Genomic DNA, 24,743 nt, shown 5'->3' with positions numbered 1-24,743 from the left:
AAACTGTTGCAGAATTTCAAGGATTGAAAATTCATGGGTTAATCGAAAGGCAATGACACAAAATGGAAAAATAGGATTATTCAAGAATATACATTGAATACTTAGATTACACATTGAAAATTTGGCAATAGATTCATAATCGAAAAAATGTTTGTGATTGTTCTAGAAGAAATGAATCAAAAGACATAATAGAACTAAGACGTTATTGTATGAGGTCTCACTGTTGTTTCTTTCTACAAATTTCCATCTCTTCTTCTTGTTATTTGTACTGCACTCTCCCTTAGAAAACTTTATCTCAATAAATTATTAGTAAGGCACATCCTCAACTGCCTCAAACTCTGGCATGTGTAAAATTTTTTAGTAACTCTTGTGCCTGCATGGCAAAATGAAGCTTTGAAAATTTGAATTGAGTTGAAATTAAATTTGATGTAGAAGACTGATCTGATGCGTAAGTTAGAATCATAGTTATCAATGCATCGCCCATCTGCCATGATCGCCTAAGCCGGTGCCTAGACACTTGTTGGTATCATATTATATCCTGACCCCTTTGATGCATTGAGTCACCTAGATGCTGTGACAATGATGTTTAGAATTTGATGACGAATTAGGCCTTATCTTTCATATTGTCCATTCACCAAACTTATGCCTAATTGCAAAGTTTTAGGAATTTTTTTGTCAATTCTAAGCTTTTCTCTTTTTTCTAAAATTTTTCACTAAACTTTCAACTCACATCCTCGCTCCTGGATTTTTCTGAAATGTTCAGATTACTTCTCTACCAATTGTGCATTGGTTTCTTTTTCCCCTTGCATAATGAGAATAAATTGGCACAAAATTAGGAATTACACTAGGAAATGGGATAATGCTGCAATTATATCAGTTTCCATTCCTTCTCTGGATTGAAGGTGGTGATGTGGACTTTAAAGTGACATGTAAGCATTTGATGATTACTAAGGCATTAATGATTATGCAGTTTGCAATTTGGTCATCTTAATACATAAGTTAGGGTGAGATCTAAAATTAAAAGAAAATTAGTATAAAGTCTAACTTTAGTTACATGAGGTGAGACAAATAATGAAGTGGTAAAAATTGATTAGATGGAAGTTTTAAAAAGTGATTATTTTAAGTATTTGAGCTTAATCGTAAATATAAAAAATAATATAGATGATGATGTTTTATAAAGAATTAAAATAGGATAAATGAAATGGAGAGGTGCATCGTGTTGTATGATTGCTATATTTCTTTAAAACCTAAAAGGGTTCTATAGCATAATAATAACCATGTTCAATGGAAGCCTTCAAATGATCCGAATGAGTGATTTGATTCAAATTGAAAAAGGAATTAGCAAGCAGACCTAAAATGACCTATGGACAAATGGTGAGGAAAGATATGGGGTCCAAATCCTCTGCGTGAGCGATGCATGACAGTGAAAATCAAATGGCTGGGATGGTCTCAATGTGCATCCCTCACTGTCACTCAGTGCCTGTTCGTAAAGAAATTTTATGCAAATACATACAAAGCTTGAGCCTTATATTGAGATTGACCTTGAATAGAACTTATTAGAAGGCAAAGTATCTATCAAGTCAACCCCATGTGAGTTGTTTTTAGGAGTGTAATTGTGCGAAGTGTTTTCTTTTTTGTGCCGTCTGCTGCGCACTTGATGATCAAGTAGCAGACGCAGTCTCGGAAGAGGTGGGAGAGAAATGGGCGGAGAGATGGGTAAGTACGTTTACATGGTCTATAGGACATTGAGCTATGGCCTCTCTCCTTTCCTCTATCTTCACGTCCAATGCCGAAGACTCCAAGGGCTCGAGCACCCTCTACGTTGGCAGGAACGCTTCGGCCGTCCTTCACTTCCCCGCCCTCCTGGACCTCTCCTCTGGTTTCACGCCGTCTCATTAGGTTGGTTTGATCTATTCTTCTATTTCTTTTGTGTCTTTTACTCCAAATTTTGTTCTTTCCCCGAGCGGAGATTGGACTTTGGGACTTCGCCCCACTGTTGGCTGTTTATGTTGGATTTTATGCTTTCATTGATTTTTCGTGTTTGTACCCAAACCCATTCTCAGGTGAAGGAATGGCTGCAATCCCAATAATCAAACACTGTATTCAGCAACGCCCTGATCTTACCATTTTGATGACGACGACCACAACCTCTGCATTGTAAGACGAAATTCAAACTCCACCACCTCCCCACCCCCGAAAGTAAAACAACCCACCAATTTTAAATAAGGTTTCAGATGGGGTTCTTTATAGGTTCAGTAGGTTTGAATTGGGAACTTAATATGGAAGAGATGATTGCACTAACAAAGTGGGGAAAAAGGAAAAACTGATGCGAAGCAACAGCAGTTGGTAATATTGGCGACTTTATTGTTGGTTTGCAGCAATGTTATAAAGGACCGGCTTCCACTTGGTGTCATATATCAGGTACCTCATGATCTGTTAATTCAATTTGTACTTCCTAGTTGGTTATCATAATAATGGAGTTGGCTATAAATTTTTGAGTGATCCTCTGGTAGTAAAAGCTTACTTCAATTTATTGTGATCCATGTGACAGAAAAATACTATCAAGAGTGTGACTTGCCATACTCTGCCTTATTTTGCTGGAATTTGTTTGTATCTTTGTTGTTTACAAACATATTCATCACGGCAATTTCCCCTACTGCTGCCCTTAATTTGACAATACTTGTTCTTCAGAGTGATAACTGTATTCAAGGTCTTATTATTCTTTTGCTCTGATGATGGTCAGTTAATAAAATCAATATTATTGCTTGCAGTGAGTGTTCCGTTTTGGGGATGCAAATCATAGCGTTGCCTTGATTTCTTTGGTCATTTTATTCAGTAATGAGGGTTTATTTTAGGACATTGGTGGGGACATATTTTGTGTGTGCTGTCCTTATATACTCCCCCCCCCCCCCTCTTGACTTTTCTTTCTAGAGTTAAAAGATGCAGAAAAGCACTTGTATTTTATACCTTACTCCAAAATACTCGTGGAAAACATTTGTATTTTATACCAATGATAAACATAAACTATTAGATCCTTAATGTATTAAATTTTTTACTGTATTTTTTCATGTGGAAAATGAATCCCACCTGAACTTCAACTTTGCTATAAGCATTTTACTACTGTTGGGGATGAGAAAATGGGAGCTTCCCTGTCTAGTGGGTTGTTAGTGTTTCCTCTGGTAATTTTTATGTGCAACGAGTTTAGTCCAAGTTCAAGTTCCTTTTTAGTGCTTGTTCTCTGGTATATTCCTTTCTTTCATTCCTCATTTCCTATGGCTGATACCGTGAAAGTGAAGGTAAAAACAAAAGGTACTCTTGTTGGCATTGGCTTTATAATTGTCTTAATTTTCCATGTTTTGATTTTTTAATTTTTTAATTTTTTGATGTTTGATTTTTATTTATTTTTAATTTAAATTATTGTCTACTTGATATCCTTCTCTTATAGTTGACATTAAAAACATAAAATCATTTGTTATGCTCTTACCTGTGATTTCATTGTCTGCTGCAGTTTGCGCCCCTTGATACTCCTTCTGCCATGGATGCTTTCCTCGGCTATTGGGATCCAAGTGCTATTTTTCTGATTGAAAGTGAACTTTGGCCTAATCTTGTACTGGGAGCTTCCAGGAAAGGAGTGAGTGATTCTCAAACTGATAATTTGCCTCTTAATTGTGTGCCTGCATTTGAGACTAGAAAATTGGGCAGACATATTGACTTGTTATCATAGAGCAGTTAGAATTGCAAAACACTTCTCTAACCCAATGGTAGCAAATGTTCTGAATTTGTGCACACTATCAAGAATGCATAAAGTCTTACATAAACGCTGTTTTATAGTTTACTTGATTTTAGCCTACTTTCTTTCTGGTTGCAGTAAATTGTTTAACCGTTATGATTATTCCACCAATCATTTCGCTTTTTAATGTTTCTAATTACTCCTTTGGGGTATTCTTATCTTTTTCCATTTTTGCATCTTTAGGGTCCATGCAGTGTCCTCGTCCCCCTTCCCTTTTGTCATTGTTTCATTTAATTTACTCATGGCATGATGACTCGCTTACATGGTTTGTCATTGTTTCTATTTAACTTTCACAATGCCTTGCTGTCTTCAGATTGTGGTGGCATTGCTGAATGCTCGGATGTCTTCTAAATCCTTCAAACTTTGGTCAGCTCCAGTTGCACTCCCCTTGATTTCATTGATGCTATCAAGATTTTCATTGATTGCCCCAATAGTATGTCTCTCTCCCTCCGGGTGATTGTTGTCACTGTTATTGTTGTTCTTGTTATTATGGCATTTTGTCTATGAAATCATAACTGATCTCGTTGTATCAAGCAGAGCACAATTGAGGCAATCCAGTATCAGCTGCTGCAAGCCCGACCTTTCACCATCAACTTTGCTGGTGACTTGAAATATGGTACACCTGTTGATTTGGCGCTTGAAATTTTTTGAAGTAAATAGATGAACTGTGTCAAGTGAAGAACTGTTAATCATTTTTCTTTCTCCAACATGATGTGCTGAACTAATATGATAAGTATTGGGCCTCCGATTCATCGTTAAATGAGTGCCCTTAACACTTTCGACTGTAAAAGAGAGGTGAAAAAGGAAAAAGTGAAAGAATGCCTTCCTGGGATTTCTTATACCCAATCTTATAGTATAAGAAAAAGAAAGAATCCCTTTCCTGGATTTCTTATACCTACCTTGTAGCATGCAATCTTTGAACAACATGTCGAGGAAAAAATAAACGGTCATTTGTTCCTCTTAGAGACCTTCTGGGTCTTTAATTTCGTGTGGATGCTTTCTATTTTAATTACAATGTTCCTTTTTCATTCAGCTGTAGGAAATGCTGAAGCTTCTGAGCAAGAATGTACTATTATGGAAGATCTGCAGCTACAGCTTGCCAATAGGCCTGTTTGGATGGCTGCTTCTATTCATAAGGGTGAAGAAGAAGGTTTAACCTGGCATTTTGCAGTTTGTTTCCATCCTCTTGCCTCTTGATACTAATGGTGTTACTTCCAGTTTAAATTATTATTCAGTGGATTTGTAATTTATCTTGATTCTTCTGCTTTTCTTGCCACTTATGATAACTTATGGCTTGACTACAGCATTCACTTGTAGGAATTTATGAATATTGGATCTTCTTCCCCCACCTTTAAGTGTCATGTTTGATAATGAGAAGCATTCTCACAATCCTATGTTATGTTTCTAATAATGTCCTTGAGATGGTCAAAAGGGCATAGTTAAGCAGCAAGTTTAATTTTTATACCTCAATAACTTGGGTGGGTTCCAAATTCTGTTTGGCAATGGCTTGAGGCTGTTGTCTTGTCATGGTCATTGTGCTAATCATTTTTACTATCACTTACTGATTATTTTTACCTTTGGGCAGCTCTAAAGTTGGTTATAGTTGTTGCAAACTATTGTTCCTTTCCTTGCAAGTTATAGTTTGCATTCTTTGATCATTTGAACTTCCAACAAACTTGATTTGCAGTTATGCTTGGAGCTCATAAAGTACTTGTGAAGATGTATTCTAACATGTTGACTATTATTGTGCCCCGTCATCCATGGGAAGGCCGTCAGATTGTCATAGTATGGTTTCTATCCTCTTCTTTGTGGGGTTATAGCATAATGATATCTTTGAGCTTAATACGTAATGCTTCATCCATTTTTTCTCTCTGACCATCAGCTCAAGCGTTCAGATTGTTGGACACCAGGCCATGACTGTTGACTAGTCCTCTCTTTGCTCAAAGACTGCTGACTGGTCAACAGACCATCTGGTTCCAATGGTTGGACCATTTGGGCTCTTAAACTCGACAATTAGATCATCAGAGCAACCATGGCTTTTATAAGCAACCACATTTACATACTTCAAGAAACTGATACAAATTCTGGTTAGGAGGATTGACCATCCGTTGTATGTCTTCACAAGAATTTAATATCTTAACAGTTGTTTATATTGAGTCGTTACCCATAATGGTTCAAAGCTCAGTTTGGATTTTAAACACTGATTAATACTTCCCTTGCTGTGGAAATTTCTGTTGCTTCTGATGCTTCATCATGCATTGTAATGTCACCTCGGTGTGGCTTGTCTAAAGCAGCTTACATATCTATGTAGAGGCCACTCACGTGATCTGTGATGTATGAAATACTTCTGCATGTCTTGTATGTTTAACACATGAATATGTGTCATTTTTATCTTCTTATGTTTCTCAATCTTTTCTTTGCATTTGGTCACGTATTATCTTCTGTTAGTGGACATGTGCTCTACCACACAGCCTGTTGTCCCAATCCAGAAAACTGTGTTAATTCAATTCTCCAAAGCTTTCTGGAAAAAGAAACACTGCACTTCCCTGGTGCTTATAGAGTCACCAATCATGAATCTTAACTTGCATCACTTGAGTCTTTTGACTGTTACTGAGTTGGCAGTATTTTCCTTATATCTTATATATTTTGTTTTCTTTTTGTTTTTTGTTTTTAACGTGTGCAGGAAGTGCAGAAAGAAGGTTTAAATGTTGTTTTGCGATCTAGTGGTGAAAAGATTTTGGCAAGCACAAATATCTATGTGGTGGATACACTAGGTCTGTACTTTCTGGTACTGTGCACTATATAGTAAATATTTCTGGCTCTGCAATATTTTTATTGAAACTTATAATTTGAGATGGTGGAAATGGAATTTGTTGTAATGAATGAAGATTACTGTTACAATCCTAGAAACCTGTAATCAAAACAGAGAAAGAGAGGAAAGAAGAGAAGAAGAAAAGAGGAGAGAAGAGAGAGAGAGAGAGGTGCGATCGAAAGAGACTCCCAAAAGAGAGGAGTGACCTGCTATTAGACCAGAATAGTATGATCGTAGGTTATGCCTCAAAACTTATATTAAATGGTGCTGAAGAAAAGTACAAAAATACCTCCATAAAGAAGAAAAACCTAATCACAGAGATATAGGGCCGATAGGACATAAATGCCCCTATCGGCCCTGTTGTTGTTTAGGATTAGCGCCTAGCGCTAAACTCAACACTCCCCCTCAAGCTGGAGTATACACATCAGTACATCACCCATGCTTAGCTTGGTACAACCATTACGAAAACTAGGAGCAAACAGAGACTTAGTGAACATGTTAGCCAACTGATCTGATGAAGGAACACACGGGGTCTCAATCAGCTTTTTCAGAACAACATCAGGAACGAAGTGGCAGTCCACCTCGATGTGCTTGGTCCTCTCGTGAAAGACCGGATTGCTAGCAATGTATACCGCAGCTTGGTTGTCACAATACATCTTCATAGGCTTGGTTACTGGAAACCCCAACTCCAAGAGTAAAGATCGTAGCCACATCAACTCAGCAGTGGTATGAGCCATAGCTCTGTATTTTGCTTCTGCACTAGACCGGGCAATGGTAATCTGCTTCTTATTACACCATGTAATCAAATTACCTCCAACAAACGTGCAATAACCTGTAGTGGACCTATGATCACTAGCAAAGCTGACCTAATCAGCGTCAGAATAGCCAACTAGTTCCATATGCCGATTAGGACAATAGATCAGCCCTATTCCAGGAGCACCCTTTAGGTAGCGAAAAACACGAACAACTGCATCCCAATATGCTTTCTGAGGAGACTGTATGAACTGACTGAGGACTCCAACAACATAGGAGATGCCAGGTGATGCAGATGCACGATGGATTTAGGAAAAAAAAAATCTTTTTGATTTGATTTTCTTTTGTTTTAGAAACAATTTCTTTGAAATTAGTTAGTTTCTAATTTTAGGTTAGTTTCCATTTTAAGTTAGTTGCCATTAATTTTTTATTTTTTTCTTTATATTGGACATGTAAACGATGAAGAAGTTCAGTTTTAGATTTTTTTGAATGAATTTGAGAATTTAGGTTTTGGTTGAAACCATGGTTGCCGACCCCTTTTTTTTCTCTCTAAAATCTTCTAATCTCTTCCTTTCCCTCTCCTATTTTCCTCTTTAGTTCTTCTTCTTCATCTCCATTACTTTCTTCTTTATTTATTTATTTATTTTTTTTCAACTGCTGGATACTGTTTATCGTCTCTGCTAGGCGGTGATGCCTAACACAGAACAAGAGCTTGTTGCATCCTTGTTCTGTACCGGTTGACTCTGAAATTCTGGACGAAGGCTCCTACCTTGAAGGGGATTCAGACCGTAGAGCTCCAACTCCAAAGCCCTCTTCAGTCCTGAGATCGAAACCAGGTTTCAGATCTGCCCTGGGAGTTGTCACCATCTTCAGTTTCAGGTGCTTCCCACGTCCTTTCAGCCTGCCAATCTGACCAGATATAATGTGGATTTGGAAGAGCCTCCTCTTGTGATCCCATGCCTGAAATTTCAGACCAAACAGAGAAGATTTGAAGGAGATTTAGCCCCAGCAAGCTGCTGGATTCTTCCGCCCCTGCTGGTTGTCCAAGGAAGAAGAAGAAAGACTCGTGAGTTGTGGTTTAAAACCCCTTAATTTGGTTTTTCCCATTATACCCCTCAAACCCCTTGATTTTTGTCCTTTAGTATTTGTTCTTTTGTGTAAAAGTCCCTCTTTTGTTTTACCTCCTTATTAATACCCCTTCCATTCCACTTTTATTTACTACTTACCCATGCCCAATAATTGCTTCCAAGACTACCCCTGGTCAGTAATTCTAATCCCCTTCATATCCCATCAGTTACTTTAACCTCTTTTCATCCTTTTAAGATCCCTTTTATTTACAAGTTTGCCAATCCTTTTTAGGTTTCTTGTAATTACTAAACTGCCACCTTCCTTTAGTTTCAGTTAATTACAGAACTGCCATTACTCCTTATATTTTGAGTTTACTACTTTATTGTGGGCCCTAAGCGATCCGACTCTCTCGGATCCACATCACCAGGACGAGTTACAATAAAATAAATCAGCTTGCCTATCAAACTCCTGTACTGATGCACATCCTGGAGAGGTTCGCCATTATTAACCCCAGACTTTTGGTGAGGATCCATAGGGATATCAACAGGTCTGGATGCAAGCATACCAGTGTCAGACATAGTTGTCACGGTGCCAAGGTGAACCAAGGCGGTGGAGGGTTGTCTAAGCGCTTAGGCGAGAAGGTGCCCGCCTTAAGGCGAACAAGTGTTATTTTTTATTTTTCCTATTTTCTAACATTATTTAGTAAGTTATATATACCTTGTATCATAAAAAATAAAGATTAAGCCACATCAAGTCATTAAAAATCAACATTTAGCCACATCAAATCATAAAAAATTAACATTAAGTCATATTAAGTTATAAAAAATCAACATTTAGAGAAATGTTCTTATTCTATAATAAGTTTGATTAGTCAAATGATTTTATTTTTACATGAGACTTTTTGTATTACTTATAACATAAAACCAGCTTTCTAACAAGTCTAAGATTACTTAAATCTGAGTTGCAATGACAAAGTTATGCTTCAGTCAAACTTATTTTTAAGTGTGTGAATACTGTTAAAATTGCCTAAATGAAAATAATTTTATGAATATCAAAACAAAATATTATTTTACTGGACTTTTGGTTTTTAGCAATGTTTTAACATGATAGAATTTATAAAATTTTCATAATTGAGAAAAACCCTAGCATTTAAAAGTTGAAAATCGTCCCTATAACCAAAATCCAGTTTTTGTTTGTGGACTGGGGGATTGACTTTTTATCCTTTTGGAATTTGAATTTTAAACTATTTTTATCGGATTCAAATAGGGGGTATTTGCTTATTTATGAATAATATCTTAAGTAAATAAAATAACAACTATTAAAAACATTTACTTGCATAAATGCCGAAACACAAGGCGACATGCAGTGCGACAAGGCGGCTGTCGCCTAGGCCCCAGGAAAACCGCTTAGACGCCTAGTCGTTGCCTAGGTGACTCCTTGGCAATGCCTTGACAACTGTCAGATAAAAGGTCCAACACATATTTCCTTTGAGACAGACTGATCCCTTTCTTGCATCGGATCACTTCAATCCCAAGAAAATAGTGAAGTTGGCCCAAATCCTTGGTCTGAAAGTGTTGCTGTAGATAAGCCTTCACTTCAGAAATTTCGGCTTCATCATTACCGTAAGAATAATATCATCAATATAAATTACCAATACCACCAGTTTATCACCTCTGCGACGAACAAAGGTAGAATGATCAGAATAACATTGAGAAAATCCACAAGTTACTATGGTAGTACTGAACTTGTCAAACCATGCCCGAGTTGACTGTTTAAGTCCATAGATAGCCTTGTATAAGCGACACACACGACCTTTATTCTCCCCCTGAGCAATATAACCAGGAGGTTACTCCATATACAACTCTTCCGGTAGGTCACCATACAAGAAGGCATTCTTGATGTTAACTGAAATAAGGGCCAATCAAAGTTGACAGCAAGAGAAATAAGTAGACGAATAGAGTTCAATTTTGCAACCAGGGAGAAGGTCTCAATATAATCAACCCCATATGTCTGAGTATACCCCTTGGCAATCAGACGGGCTTTCAACCGCTCAACAGAGCCATCAGAGTGATACTTAATAGTGTACACCCAACGACGCTTCATCAAATCCTTATCAGGAGGTAAATCTATTAGACTCCAGGTACCACAACTCAAGAGAGCATCCATTTCTATATCCATGGCAGTTTTCCATCCAGGGATACGTAGGGCATCATTATGGGTACGGGGAATAGGGTTAGTAGAAAGTGACAGGGCAAGACCATAGATGGTCGAGGGAAGATGAGACAAGGAAACAAAGTTATCAATAGGATACACAACCATAGATTTTTGAGTGCAAGAACATGTACCTTTCCTTTGAGCAATTGGTAAGTCATTAGGCGGAGAAGGAGGAGAAGCTTCACCAGAGGAAGGCAGCAATGGAGGAAGTGAATCATCTGGAGTAGTGGTATCTACACTCGGTTGTCCAACCTTCTTCTTGTGCTGATAAACCTGTAGAGGAGGTGAGTCACTAGCACTAGGAACATCAGGAAAGGGAATGAGAGAAGGAATGGGTGGAGGAGAAAGTCCACTCCATACCAGACTGAGACACCTGAGGAGGAAAAAATGATGTGCCTTCAAAAAAAGTCACATCGGCACTAACAAAGTTCCTGTGAGTAATAGGGTCATAGCACTTGTACCCTTTCTGAGTATGTGAATAACAAAAAAAAATGCACTTAGTAGTCCGAGGAGATAATTTATCTACTTGTGCATGCAAATTATAGACAAAACACACACACCCAAAGACTCGGGGAGGAACAGGAAAAGTCGGTAAGGTAGGAAACATAATAGAAAAATGAGACATATTTGAGAGAACTAAAGAAGGCATGCGATTAATCAATGACATGTAGTTGAAACCCCATCACACCAAAAATGTTTAGGAACATGCATATGTATCATAATAGCTCGAGTTACCTCGAGGAGATGCCGGTTCTTGCTCTCTGCTACCCCATTTTGCTGTGGGGTATAGGCACAACTAGTTTAGTGTATCATTCCACGGTTGGCACAAAAATCAGAAATATCATTTTGGGCATATTCTAAAGCATTATTAGATCGAAAAATCTTAATTAAAATGCCAAACTGAGTTTTTATTTCATTATAAAATTTCTGGAACACAGATAAAAATTCAGATCTGTCCTTTAACATGTACAACCATGTAAGACGAGAATGATCATCCACAAATGTCACAAAATAGTGAAAACCAAATCTATTACTAACTCTGCAAGGACTCCATACATCAGAATGGACTAAAGAAAATAAAGACGGACTACAAGACACAGAGCGAGATGGGAAAGACACACGGTGATGTTTTCCCAACTCACAGGCCTCACATTCTAACCTAAGCACAGACTTGAAACTAGGAAATAAAAGTTTCAACCTAGACAAAGACAAATGTCCTAAACGACAGTACCATTGGAAATGAGTCACATCCTCAACAGCAGTAGCAACAACAGAAGAAGCAGGAGAGCCACAGTTGAGATAATATAAACCATCTTTTTCATGCCCTCCACTGTCTTCCTCATGTGAAGATCCTGAAAAACACAGTAAGAGGGAAAGAAGGTTACTGAGCAATTTAATGAACTAGTTAACTGGCTCATAAAGAGAAGACTTAATGGAAATTGTGGTCCATGTAACACAGATGATAAATTCAGTGAGGATGTAGATGAGATGATACCATGGCCTAGAACCGGTGTGGAAGCACCGCTGGCAAGAATAACAGATGTAGAATTGGTACTAGAATAAAAGTATTTAAAAAGTGATGACTAACCAATCATATGGGCAGAAGCACTTGAATCAATGATCCATGGGGTAGAAGTAGTGGTAAGAAGGGTTGAGGTACCTGCATAAGCTAGGGTGGCAGCAAATGTAGACCCACTATTGGATGTCTTAGAGGATGCCTCGAGAGTGCAAACGCCGAATTAACTGATTGATGTCATCGCGTAGACTGGTAGACAAATCTCCTGAGGAAGTTATCGGCTTAGTATCAGTGGAAGACACTATGTTAGTACCATCGTCTGACACTGCATGATTGGCTAACTGAGTGGCCCACTTTGGCTTGCCATGCTTTGCCCCAGCAAGTCTCGACAGTATGGTTGGACTTCCCACAATAAGTCCACTGGTGAGATGCACAATCAGACGGCTGTCCACTAGAACCTCGACCAGCTGACCCATAGCTCCCCCACGATGGCAACCACGTCCACAGTTGGCAAGGAAGGTAGAATTGTCTTTGGAAGACTGATCAGGTTTAGTGGATAAAGTAATACGCTGTAGTCGCGAATAAGTGTCATTCAGAGTAGGAACAGTATCGCCTGCAAGTAGATGGCCCTTCACTGCCTTCAAATCATTATTCAACCCAGCCAAAAATTTGGAAACAAAAAACTCATTGCGCTGAGCCTTCAATTTGTCAATGTCTGTGGTCAAGGGATGGAAAACATTGAGTTCTTCAACCATGCCCCTGAAAGCACTATAGTACTCTGGAAGAGATCTGTCAGATTGGCAAAACTGGAACAACTTCTCATATATATCATAAATACGGGTCATGTTCTTTTCCTGAGAGTGAGTTTCCTTCAAGTCATTCCATACTCCCTTTGTAGTAGTGTGGAATATGACATTGGTAGCGACATCTGGTTCCATACTATTCTACAAACAGATCAAGATTAATTTATTATCCTTCATCCAGTCATTGTATCCCTTATCAGACGACTGGGGAGAATTAGAGGTAGTATATTGAAGTTTATTCTTGGCCATAAGATAAACCTTCACAGATTGAGCCCAAAGTAGGTAGTTCGAACTTCCTTTGAGCTTGATAGAGGTAATCTGGACATTCACTTTGTCCGAGGAAGATGTAGCAGTGGTAGTTTTGGTCTCAGCCATGAGAAACCAAAAAAAATAGAAAAGAAAGGATTGTTGATGTAGAGGCAAACAAATAATCATATGTATGTAGATCTATATAGAACCATAGAATGGGGAATTCTATTACTGATCCATATTATCAAGACCTGATCTCTCCATGGTCATCACCAAACAAACAATCACCTGTAGGGTTTAGAGTTTAGGGTTACAGACCATGGGGCAAAAATCAATGAAGTATAAAAAACCCTGTCAAAAATCAGTCTTTGATTGTCAATTAATAAAATAAGCAAAGAGACATTATCTAACACCCATATGATTTTAGCAATAGTAAATGTAGCAGTAGGCGGCTGCACACCAAAGAGGTTAGCGGAAGAATGAAGTCAACAGAGAGGAATGTATAAACCCTAGGCTTGATCACAGAGGTTCTGATACCATGTTACAATCCCAGAAACCTGTAATCAAAATAGAGAAAGAGAGGAAAGAAGAGAAGAAGAAAAGAGGAGAGAAGAGAGAGAGAGTGAGGTGTGATCGAAAGAGACTCCCAAAATAGAGGAGTGACCTGCGATCAGACCAGAATAGTATGATCGCAAGTTATGCCTCAAAACTTATATTGAATGATGCTGAAGAAAAGTACAAATATACCCCCATGAAGAAGAAAAACCTAATCATAGAGATATGGGGCCAATAGGACATAAATGCCCCTATCGGCCTTGTCGCTGTTTAGGATTAGCCTAGCGCTAAACTCAATAGTTACATTTGAACAACTAGGAAACTAGCTCCAAATTTGACTTTAAAATACTTAAGTGGCTTCAGTTTAGCAGAGCCTTATCTTTCTCCTGGTAAGTAGCGGAATTATGAAGTGTACAAGGCTCCTGCCACTGTGGGGTCTGGAGAGGGTCATAATATATGTAGCCTTACCCTGCGCTTTGTGGAGAGGCTGTTTCCCGACTCGAACCCATTATTACTAGGTCGAAATGGAGCAACCTTACCGTTGCGCCGAGGCACATCCTCTAAGCGGCTGCCCCATGGCATCGATGGGCTTAATTAGACTGCTTTAGAATAATTGGTTTATCTATTACGGTTTTTATAATTAGTAGTAAAGTGGTTTTATTGCAATAGGAAGGAGATACAATGAACTCTAATTTATAAGTATAACAAAGCAGGCAAAGCAAAAAACCCCACATATGGGACTAAATAGTTAGAAGATTACTTAAATTTAGTAAGGGGCAAGCACTTGGGCAGAGTAAAGCTGATCGTAAAGCCCTGTTGCGCTAACACGCATGCTGTAGTTTTTCAGCTGGGTGAGCCTTCGCTTTTTTGGACTGTCTTTGGCCCAATGTGGTACCCTCCCGTACAAACAGTCCCTATGAAATAAAGCCAACTCATCTGCAATGTAGTTGGCCGATCATTGTTCCTAAAGACAACCTATACCAGCTGGTCCAGGATTACCTAGGGAGCTAACATCAACATTCAACTTTGATGACATTAGGAGGGGGAGCCATAGCTATTGGATCTGCAAAGTGGTTGCCTTAGATGAAACCACCTAGGGCCACTACCTCCAAAATAGTCAGTCAGTGGAAATGCCTTTGAAAGCCTCCAGAGGAGTCATCCATCTTGCAGTCCTTAATGACGCCAATAACTTCTTGCAGAGGTCTCACCCATCCTCTAAGACATCTTACCATTCATTTCTCTGAATGTTCCATGTAGAATGGTTCAGCTATGATTTTAAAACCAAGAGTCGCTTTGATTCTTTCGAATCATGTGTCCTGATTCCCCCATTGCACAAGAATTTGACACCTGTTGACTTTAGGTTACTTGAGATTAATTAGAAAGTGTCTCTGAACATGCAGTCACACACCCCAGCACATCACCATTATTCTAGGCTTCAAATCATCCATGTAAAATAGACTCACTACCTTATTTTCAATAGGTAAACCCATAATGACTTGTCAGATTAAGTTTTCATTTACTTTGCATACTTTTTATTTATATAAATATTGGGAGGGTTTTCATGCATGAGCGTATAAGAGGGGGGAAGGGTTAAGATGCTTCAAATAAGGAGGGGTGGGTTTAGTCATTTCGGACCCCATCCCACAGTTAGTGCTTGACCATGCATGGTACATGGCCGTGCACCAAACCTTTTGCCTATAAATATTGTAATTCTATGATTTTTAAAGAAAATATTTCCATGCAAGTGATTAACAACCCTTTGCTGGGCTAGACATTTTGTTCTCGCTATGAAGAGGGATGGTGCAGCGAATCCATACAATAGTTGTAAGGATCTGTGTTGGATGGGATTTGGCTGAGTGTTGTCATTGGATGGGACAAATCCAATCTTAGCATACATTATTGATGGCTTTTGCTATCTTGTTTGGTGATCCTTTATTTGGATTCTCCAATCCATATATATGATTAGTATTGCCAGTAATTGATCCAGGTTCCTATACTGATATTTAAATTTAGATCCTCAATCCAGATCCTTCATCAGATAGGTAGTCACCGGACAGTCCATGTGTTCAGCATTCCTGTTCAAATGTGTATTAGATTCTCTCTTGTAATGCCAATTCCTGAAGCTCAGCCAATCAAATTCCTGCAGGGTGGAGTCTTTTGATGGGTGTTCTCGTTCTGCAATGTGGAAGGTTGATGTGGCTAATCCAATAAGTTGATAGATATAGCATCCTTTGCATTGTCTACATGTCAATTTTGATGGTCAATCCCAAATGTTAGACCTGCTATGATTTTTTTTCCCAGTTATGAATGTTCCTTAAAAAACTTTACATGCAGAGACCTAGTATGGTTGCTTTTGAGAAGATATGGAAATCGACTGTTTTACTATGTCCTTCAGACTATTGTTGCAGGTGAACTAAGCTTCTTATATAAATTAGCTCCAATTGCTGTGATTGGAGGTTCTTTCCTTCCTGGTTTAGCTGGCCATAACATTTCAGAAGCTGCTGCAGCTGGTTGTGCTGTTTTGACTGGTGACTTTCTTACAACTGCTTGCAAGTTTTATGTGTCTCTAGCCATTTGTTGAATCCTGAAGCATGATTTTCATTCAGCTCTTTCTGATCAACTTCCAGGTCATCATGTTGGACATTTCTCTCACATGGTGCTTGAAATGCAGCGATCAAATCCTTTGTCAGTAATGAAGGTATGAAGGTCATTTTCTGTTGGCCATCGTAATTTCTGTACATTCAATTCTTCTTTACTGTCTTGATGTCAAACCCGGAATTGTTTCTAATAAGCAAATGGCCTCTTCATATCTATATTTATAGTTTAATGACTATACTTTTACTGGTCTAGTTGAAGCTATTACCTGACAAGGCTACAATTTGGCATCTTCTTTTTTGCTTTACATTGGACAATGCATATGGAGACATTATGGTCGCTTCTTCAGTTGGGTAGACAAGCATTGTGACCATTCATGAGTTGAGGACAAAATTCCTCAGATTTGATCATATCCCTTTGGTGGATGAAATAAGTGTCAGCTCTGTCTCAGTATTTAAAGAGGCTATTTGGTTCCTCTTATGACTGTAAGATTGTAACCAGGAAATTGTGTGAATGCATATTCTCCGTCCGTTCCGCACATATCCACCTGCTTGGAGTGCTTTTCAAGGCCTTATTTACTGTTTGTTTCCAAGAAAGTACATTAATGAGTACCAATGCGACGGTAACCAAACAACCTAAGGGTCTCCATATGTATCCTATGTATCTGCACCCCACCATAATTGCACCTGACCTTCAGCCTGGATTTTTAAATTAGATGATATAGAGGGGTGTTCAGTGTTCTATATATCTGGCCGACTTTCTTGAACCTATTTTCAGTTCAGCTGGTTGAATGTTTCATGCATGTTTACTTTCCTCGTTTAACAACCTTATTGGGGTTCTTATGGCGCAACTCTTCCAGGTTTCTGGTAAATTAGAGTTGGTGGAAGCATTGAAAGAACTCTTTAGCAATGCCGAACTTCTGGAAGCACGTCGTATGGCTGCAAAGCAATCCTTTTTTGCTCTGTCAAGTGGGATCATCACAAATATTTGGAATCTGATAGATCTCCATGTTTTAAGAAAGGCATTTTTAGCTAAAGATGTAGTTGTGAAATAAAATAAATGAGAATGTCAAAGTTGGATGTGCATTGAGGTTCTGTATGGTTTGTCAATTTAGAAGCATATTGAGGCCCTTCATTGTGTTCAAATTGGGGCCACATTGAGGTTCTTAATGTTGCTCAGTGTTTGGCATAACACGCTAGTCCCAGACATTAGAAGTCAGAAGATGTCAATTCGTGGGTCTGAAAATTGGGGATTTTGACATCTAGAGCCAATTTTGTTCATCTCCACGCCCTAATCTTTGGTGGATTACTCTATCTTGCTATTATTTTGGACGAACTACATATTTTGTTTGATAAAACCTTAGAAAAATGACAATAGAAGAACACAGACAATTGTCAGTGAATTCTTTGAGATTTCTGAAATATGTTTCCCCTTTCAAAATCTGAAATATGTACTGCAAGGGACATGTTTGATGGCTATAATGGCACATGCCATGGAAGCAATGGGAGATGCCATCATTTGGCTTAATTAATGCAATGGACCAGAAGTGGGTATATTCGTTTTCAAGCTTTATTGAGGTTATTGAAACTTTAGGAATATTGGATATTATTGTGAAGCCAAGAATATTAGAAGATGAAAATTAATTACACAAAATAATAGTTTGCAGGGCCACCAGGACCACCAAATACGAAGTTGACGTGCACTACGTAAAGAGGTCCCCCCCCCCCCCCCCCCACCGCAATAAAAAAGAGAGAAAAAGGACTGGGTAAAAAAATCCATTTGGAACAATTTTGAGAACGAAATTAAAGTTTTTATTTTTTATTTTTTTTCCCTTTCTAATAGAAACAAGAAGGATATCAAAAAAGATTCAACATAATTAATAATGACTCTCAACTCTCACACCCAATTATCGCCACCACGATCACAATCTCTAATGCAACTTCAACCACTGCCATTGCCATCACCACCATCAAAATATATACTTCTATTTATATGCATTTCATACATTATTTTTTTTGTTTTTTTTTCAGTTTTACTATGCAATATTTTCTTGTATAAAAATATTCTATATTAATGAAACACAAAAAAATTTTTTAATTTATAAATATTTGGAATAGAAACATTTCCATCAACTTGTCGTCAACCACCAATAGAGAGTTTTTTTTTTTTTTCTATATTAAAAAAAAAAAAAATTTTTTCTACCAAAAAAAAAAAATTTTTTTTTGGGTATACAATTAAATTCATATATACATAAAAAAAAATAAAATTGACTAGACTAGCGACATACGACAACCAATGTTAGGTTGATGCATCCAATTAAATGAGACGTTGTTATTGCTCATGACTGGTAAATAGCGACATAGATCGAGACAACTGTCAAAAGTCTTAGTCCACTAAAAAAATTGTTGACTTTGATATATCCACCCCATTTAATGTATCCCCCAATTCATCGAGACTTTTATATCAATGGCACGTTGTGATGATGATGATGATGGTGATGTTGTTATTATTGTTGTTGTGTAACGCTATAAGCCATAAGACACTAATTTTCTAATGTTATAAAATGTAGATTTTATGATTTTTTTTTTTTTTTTATAAATGATAATGGACAAATTTTTTCTTCACTGGTAATTGAGAACGATGGGACAGTCCAAAAGGGTCCCATTCTCTCTCCATCTCTCTCTCTCTCTCTTATTATCTTGAGTCGTAATGGGAATCCATTCACCATGATCTTAAGAAAATTCGGCCTCATGATAATTGACATGGAAAATTATAAGTATTTTCTCATCAGCAAAATAGTTACAGAATTTTTTTATGCCCATATTTTCTAGAGTATAGTACAAAGGTTTGAGAGCTTGGTATCGAGAATGGGTTCGGTTAAGGCTGATATCGATCTTAATCTGCTTAGATTGAACAGAAATACCCTTCATCCAAACCTGTTCACCAATACGACATCAGGCAAGAACCAAGATCGATGAAGATGAATATCAATCTGATTCAACCGATTTTGACCGATCCGATCCAATCCCTCAAACCATACTATGGTATGGTTTTGAAGGCAGTGAGATACGTGTTCAGCTAAGGAATGCTCTTGTTTGACATGGTCATGGGAAAGAGACGCGCAAGACGAAATCCTTTAAATGGGATAGTTTTCTCCAAGACATTAGCGACCCAAGTCCCAACTGCTAATTTGATTCTGATGGCACTTCAGCTTATTCATCTCTTTTTCTTTATCCTCTTTGGGAGCTCATTGAGGATGCTAGAATCAGTCATCGGTAGCAGGATAGTTGGGAACGAGACAGATCGACTTGCTCTGTTGGAGTTAAAGCAACAAATTGATGATCCGTATGGAGCACTAATTTCTTGGAATGATTCCATCCATTTCTGCAACTGGTTAGGGATCACATGTGGCCATCGTCATTCACAAAGAGTAATCAGCTTGAATTTACAAGGAAAGGGCTTAGGAGGAAATATATCTCCTTCCATTGGTAATCTCACTTTTCTGCATTTCCTCAACATTGGAAACAATAGCTTCCATGGCAAAATCCCCCAAGAAATGGTAAACTGAATCGATTACAGTACATTTCCTTTTTAAACAACACTTTGGAAGGAGAACTTCCTACCAGCTTGGCCAACTGCACTCGTTTAAGAGAAATTCACTTCTCTTATAACCATCTCGTCGGGAAGATTCCAGTTGAATTTTTTTCATCTTCGTCAAAACTGGAGATAATTTCTATCAATTATAATGGCTTAACAGGGGAAATACCAGCTTGTTTTGGGAACATTTCTTTGGTCCAACTCATTTCTTTGGGTGACAATGAACTGCAAGGGAGCATTCCAAAATCCTTAGGTCAGTTGACAAACTTATACTTTCTAGCACTTCCTCACAACAAGCTATCTGGTATGTTCCCTGTTTCACTGTATAATCTCTCATCTCTTGAAACTATTTCCCTTGGAGATAACCAACTACATGGCAGCCTTCCACGTGACATAGGCCTCACTCTTCCAAATCTCATATACCTAGAAATTGGAGGGAACCTTTTCTCTGGGAGCATTCCGGAATCCATCTCCAATAGTTCAACACTTGAAATACTTGATATCGATTATAACAGTTTTATTGGACTAGTCCCTAACAACTTGGGAGATTTTCAAAATCTTTGAGAGTTCATTATCAATGGAAATCAATGTGGAGCAGGGAAAGTTGATGATTTAGATTTTTTGAATTCTTTGGTCAATTCTACACATCTAGAGATTTTGGACCTACAAAGTAATGGTTTTAAGGGTCCCCTTCCCAACTTTAAAGCCAACCTCTCAATACATCTCTCAATTATTTTCCTGGGAGGAAATCAAATATCTGGAGCCATTCCTGTTGGGATTGAGAATCTCGTCAACTTAACCTTTTTGGCCATGAATCAGAATTTTCTTGAGAATAATATTCTGTCTGGTGTAGGGAAACTTTGGAAGCTTCAAAGATTAGACTTGCATGGAAATAGACTTTCAGGAGAGATACCTTCCTCTATAGGCAATCTCACTCTTTTGTATGAACTCCATTTAGAAACCAACAACTTAAATGCAAGCATTCCTTCCGCCCTTGGAAATTGTCAAAAGTTACAATATCTAAATCTTCGTCACAATAACCTCCAAGGACCAATACCTAAGCAACTCTTTCTTATTTCCTCCTTATCAATATCTCTCGACTTATCTAACAATTCTCTGGTTGGTTCCCTACCTACAGAAGTCGGTAACTTGAAAATCCTTTCTACAATAGATATCTCTGAAAACAAATTGTCTGGAGAAATCTCCTCCTCCATTGGTAACTGTAATAGTTTGGAACATCTTTATATGTGGGGTAATTTCTTTAAAGGAGCCATTCCTCAATCTTTGACTCTTTTGAAGGGGCTTCAAGATTTAGATCTCTCACGCAATAATTTATCAATGCAAATCCCGAAAGATCTAGAGAACCTTCCAACATTGCAGAGTTTGAATTTATCCTTCAATGATCTTGAGGGGGAGGTGCCAACAAAATGAGTATTTGGAAATGCAAGTACGATTTTAGTGAATGGAAATGATAAGCTTTGCGGGGGAATTGCAGAGTTACAACTGCCTACATGCACAAACCATGGATCTGTGAAACAAGAAAAGTTGAATGCTTTTAGAATAGTTTTGGTGATAATCGGTGTGGTCAGTGGTTTTCTTTTGATATCTTCCTTTCTTACTCTTTTTTGGATACGAAGATCAAAACGTAAACCTCCATCCACACCAATAAATCAATGACTAGTTCTTTAAGCTTTCTTACAAAGAGTTCTTTCAAGCTACTGGAGGATTTTATTCAGCTAATTTCATAGGTTCCGATAGTTTTGGCTATGTGTACAAAGGGATTATTGACCAAGATGAAACCATTGTCGCAGTCAAGGTACTCAACCTTCAAAATTCAAGAGTTTACAAGAGCTTTATGGCTGAATGCAACGCATTAAGAAATATTCGGCATCGAAACCTTGTTAAGATTTTGATTGTCTGTTCAAGTCTTGATTCAAAAGGCAAAGATTTCAAAGCCCTTGTTTACGAGTTCATGGCCAATGGGAGTCTAGATGATTGGTTGCATCTGCCAATAAAGGCACATAATCATTCAAGGAATTTGAGCCTTCTTCAAAGATTAAATATTGCAATTGATGTGGCTTATGCATTGGAATACCTTCATTATCACTGTTATGCAACAATTGTTCATTGTGACTTGAAGCCAAGCAATATTCTACTTGACAGTGATATAACTGCACATGTAAGTGATTTTGGTTTGGCGAGGCTACTTTTGGAAACTGATGACAATTCATCCGAGGCTCAAACTAGTACCATTGGGATAAAAGGATCTATAGGCTATGCTGCTCCAGGTAACAAATAAACTATACAACTTTATTTTGAGTTATCAATATATCAATTTTGATTCTTTGTATCTAAATGCCCTTTATTAAGTTGTTTATGTCTATTCTAATCGGAATCCATTATAGGCTATTAAACATGACCCAAATGATGATTTAGTAAAGGGTCCTGATCCAAAGATCTTGTTTGTTAGGTTAATATTTCAATCCAACAATTATTGGATATTTAGAACGTGATCATGTTCTTAATAGTTGATTGAGTATATTAACACATTTTTCTATCATAGTTAGAGTGGATTATGGTTTTATCCATATTCATTTCAATTAGGAATTTGTATTACTATAAACGTATTGGACCTTTCTACCAAAACAAAAAAACTTATTGGACCCTGATATTTAATTAGACTGAATTTAGATTGAAATCTAACATAATCAAAAGAATTGATTATGTTAGATTTACATGGTTCTCAAATTGAAGCATTGACCATGAAACTCGCTAATTTTGAATAATGTGTTTGCAATTTTCATATTGTAGACTATATTTTCTTTTATTATATAAAAAATATGTAAATCTCTTATCATTATACTAACAGTGAGAGCTTTTTAAATTTCAGAATATGGCATGGGTGGAAGGATAACTATACAAGGAGACGTGTTTAGCTATGGGATCCTTTTATTGGAGATGTTTACAGGAAAAAGGCCAACAGATCAGATGTTTACTGATGACTTGAACCTCCATAACTTTGCAAAGGCAGCTTTTCCTGTATCTGTGATGCAAATTTCAGATCCCTCATTGCTACCCAAGGAAGAACACAGTGAAGAAACTGAAGAGGGTACTATAAACAAAATTAAAGGCCGCAGTCATAAGATGGATAAATTGAATGATTGCATAACGTCAATAATTGAAATTGCACTCCAGTGCTCCATAGAATCGCCAAGAGAGCGTATGAACATGGACGATGTTGTGAGGGGACTACATTTAATCAAGAAAAATTTTCTTGAAGCATGAATCAATCAATACAGAGCAACCATGCATAATTAGAAGGTGATTTTGATTTATTACCTTTGTAGTTATTGTGTTGTCTTAGCCACTAAATGCTTATAAAACATTAGAAGAAACAGAAAGTTTTAAATCATGCAACAGAGGTAGGTTGTTACAAATGTTGTCATCCTATATATTGGTAGCCTTTCAGGCATTTGATGATAATGGCTAATTATTGTCTTGGCATCTACAACTTTTGTAAGAACTGCTTGAATGTGAATTGGTTAGAATTATGTGCTTTACTCGTTCTTTGATTTCAAAATTAAGATGATTATCATCAACTCTCAAAAAGTTGAAAAAACTATCATTTGAAGCATGCTTAGCTATTCTGTATTTGGATGTTACTGCACATGGAGAGCAAGGAATAGTGTTTGTTTTTATAAATGCAGGTTTTCCTATTAAGATTATTATAAACAACTTGAGCTGTGTTTTGGGTGTCTAATATTTGGATTTCAATGAGCAGGTTCAAGATCAGCTGTAAGAATGGAAATTAGGGTGTTTCATAAGGATTGCAATAGGCCAAAAGCATGAAAAATTGATGAGCAAATGGTGGGGTCTGATACAAAGGAGACTGACCAATTGTTTGATGGAAGACAATATAGAGTAGCCATGCTTCTACTTTAACCTCTTCACTTAGATGTTATAGAGTAGTTTATCATCCTTTTTTTTTTTCTAATGTATATACCGGTAGCTCACTTGTTAGCTATCTTATGTCAAAGGGATGACACCTAGGTTTCTTATGGTATGGATTTTCTTGTATAGCGTTTGATGTGTTACTTCATAATATGACTGCTTGCGTATATGAGCTCCTAAATTTTGTAATCATAATAAAATTCATCTTCTTCACATGAATATGGAGGGGGGAAAATAAAATATAGATTTTTATTATAGGCTATGTTTGGTTGTAAAGGGAATTAAAGGAAAGGGAAGGGAAAGGAAATGAAATTTTCATACTTAAAAAAGAAATATACGTAATCATTACCGATGTAACTTTAACATTAACTTCAAATCATTCCATATTTTGTTATAAAATTTCACTTTACTTTACATCTAAAACCTTTTGCTGCAATATGTAAAATATAACATTACTAAATATAGTTAAAAAATTAAATATTTTATGCAATCATATGGGGTAATGATTATAAATATTTCTTTTTAAAGTATAAAAATTTCACTTCCCTTCACTTTAAATTCTCATTGCAACCAAACGGAATCTTTGGGATTTTTCTTTTCCCTAATGTCAATAGAATTTGCGATTCAGATTAGGGGTGTCAATTGAGATGGATGTTGAGTAGATATACCTTTTCAGAGCTAGGACAAAAAATGTCCCACTTAACTAATTAATTCCAAAGCTAGGAATGAAGCAAAGATACTTTCAGGGGAAAAAAAAAAAAGACTTTTCTGATATCCAGGAAGAAACGGAAATTCCACTTAAGAGGGAGGATTTTTGTCCCACTTTAACTAATTAATTCT

General features: G+C 37.3%; 1 protein-coding gene and 1 pseudogene across 4 annotated transcripts; both read left to right on the top strand.

The window, feature by feature from the left end:
• The first annotated feature begins 1,375 nt into the window (after positions 1-1,375).
• On the top strand, positions 1,376-17,763 carry LOC122090164 (probable 3-deoxy-D-manno-octulosonic acid transferase, mitochondrial). Of its 4 annotated transcripts, XM_042660008.1 has the most exons (13): positions 1,380-1,899; positions 2,064-2,157; positions 2,379-2,421; positions 3,509-3,631; positions 4,104-4,223; positions 4,328-4,406; positions 4,824-4,940; positions 5,478-5,575; positions 6,474-6,564; positions 16,169-16,288; positions 16,388-16,458; positions 17,215-17,445; positions 17,517-17,763. In XM_042660008.1, exons 1-12 carry the CDS (start codon positions 1,701-1,703, stop codon positions 17,407-17,409), a joined length of 1,350 nt encoding a protein of 449 aa, XP_042515942.1. In that variant the 5' UTR covers positions 1,380-1,700; the 3' UTR covers positions 17,410-17,445; positions 17,517-17,763. The 4 variants fall into 4 exon arrangements, with proteins under 4 accessions (XP_042515944.1, XP_042515943.1, XP_042515942.1 ...); XM_042660009.1 differs by having other exon boundaries at positions 1,378-1,899; positions 4,824-4,928; positions 17,215-17,763; XM_042660007.1 differs by having other exon boundaries at positions 1,381-1,899; positions 17,215-17,763.
• A 1,692-nt stretch (positions 17,764-19,455) lies between these two features.
• LOC122089509 lies at positions 19,456-24,122 on the top strand (annotated as a pseudogene).
• The last annotated feature ends 621 nt before the right edge of the window (positions 24,123-24,743 follow it).

The sequence above is a fragment of the Macadamia integrifolia genome, chromosome 9 (genome assembly GCF_013358625.1).
Source record: "Macadamia integrifolia cultivar HAES 741 chromosome 9, SCU_Mint_v3, whole genome shotgun sequence".
NCBI classification, from domain to species: domain Eukaryota; kingdom Viridiplantae; phylum Streptophyta; class Magnoliopsida; order Proteales; family Proteaceae; genus Macadamia; species Macadamia integrifolia.
This window is presented reverse-complemented; position numbering and strand designations above follow the sequence as displayed.

Coding starts and splice junctions, on each gene's coding strand:
- LOC122090164 (XM_042660008.1), top strand. CDS start 1,701: ATGGGCGGAGAGATGGGTAAGTACGTTTACATGGTCTATAGGACATTG. Junction 3,632..4,103: donor TGGGAGCTTCCAGGAAAGGA/GTGAGTGATTCT, acceptor TGCTGTCTTCAG/ATTGTGGTGGCATTGCTGAA. Junction 6,565..16,168: donor CTATGTGGTGGATACACTAG/GTCTGTACTTTC, acceptor CTATTGTTGCAG/GTGAACTAAGCTTCTTATAT.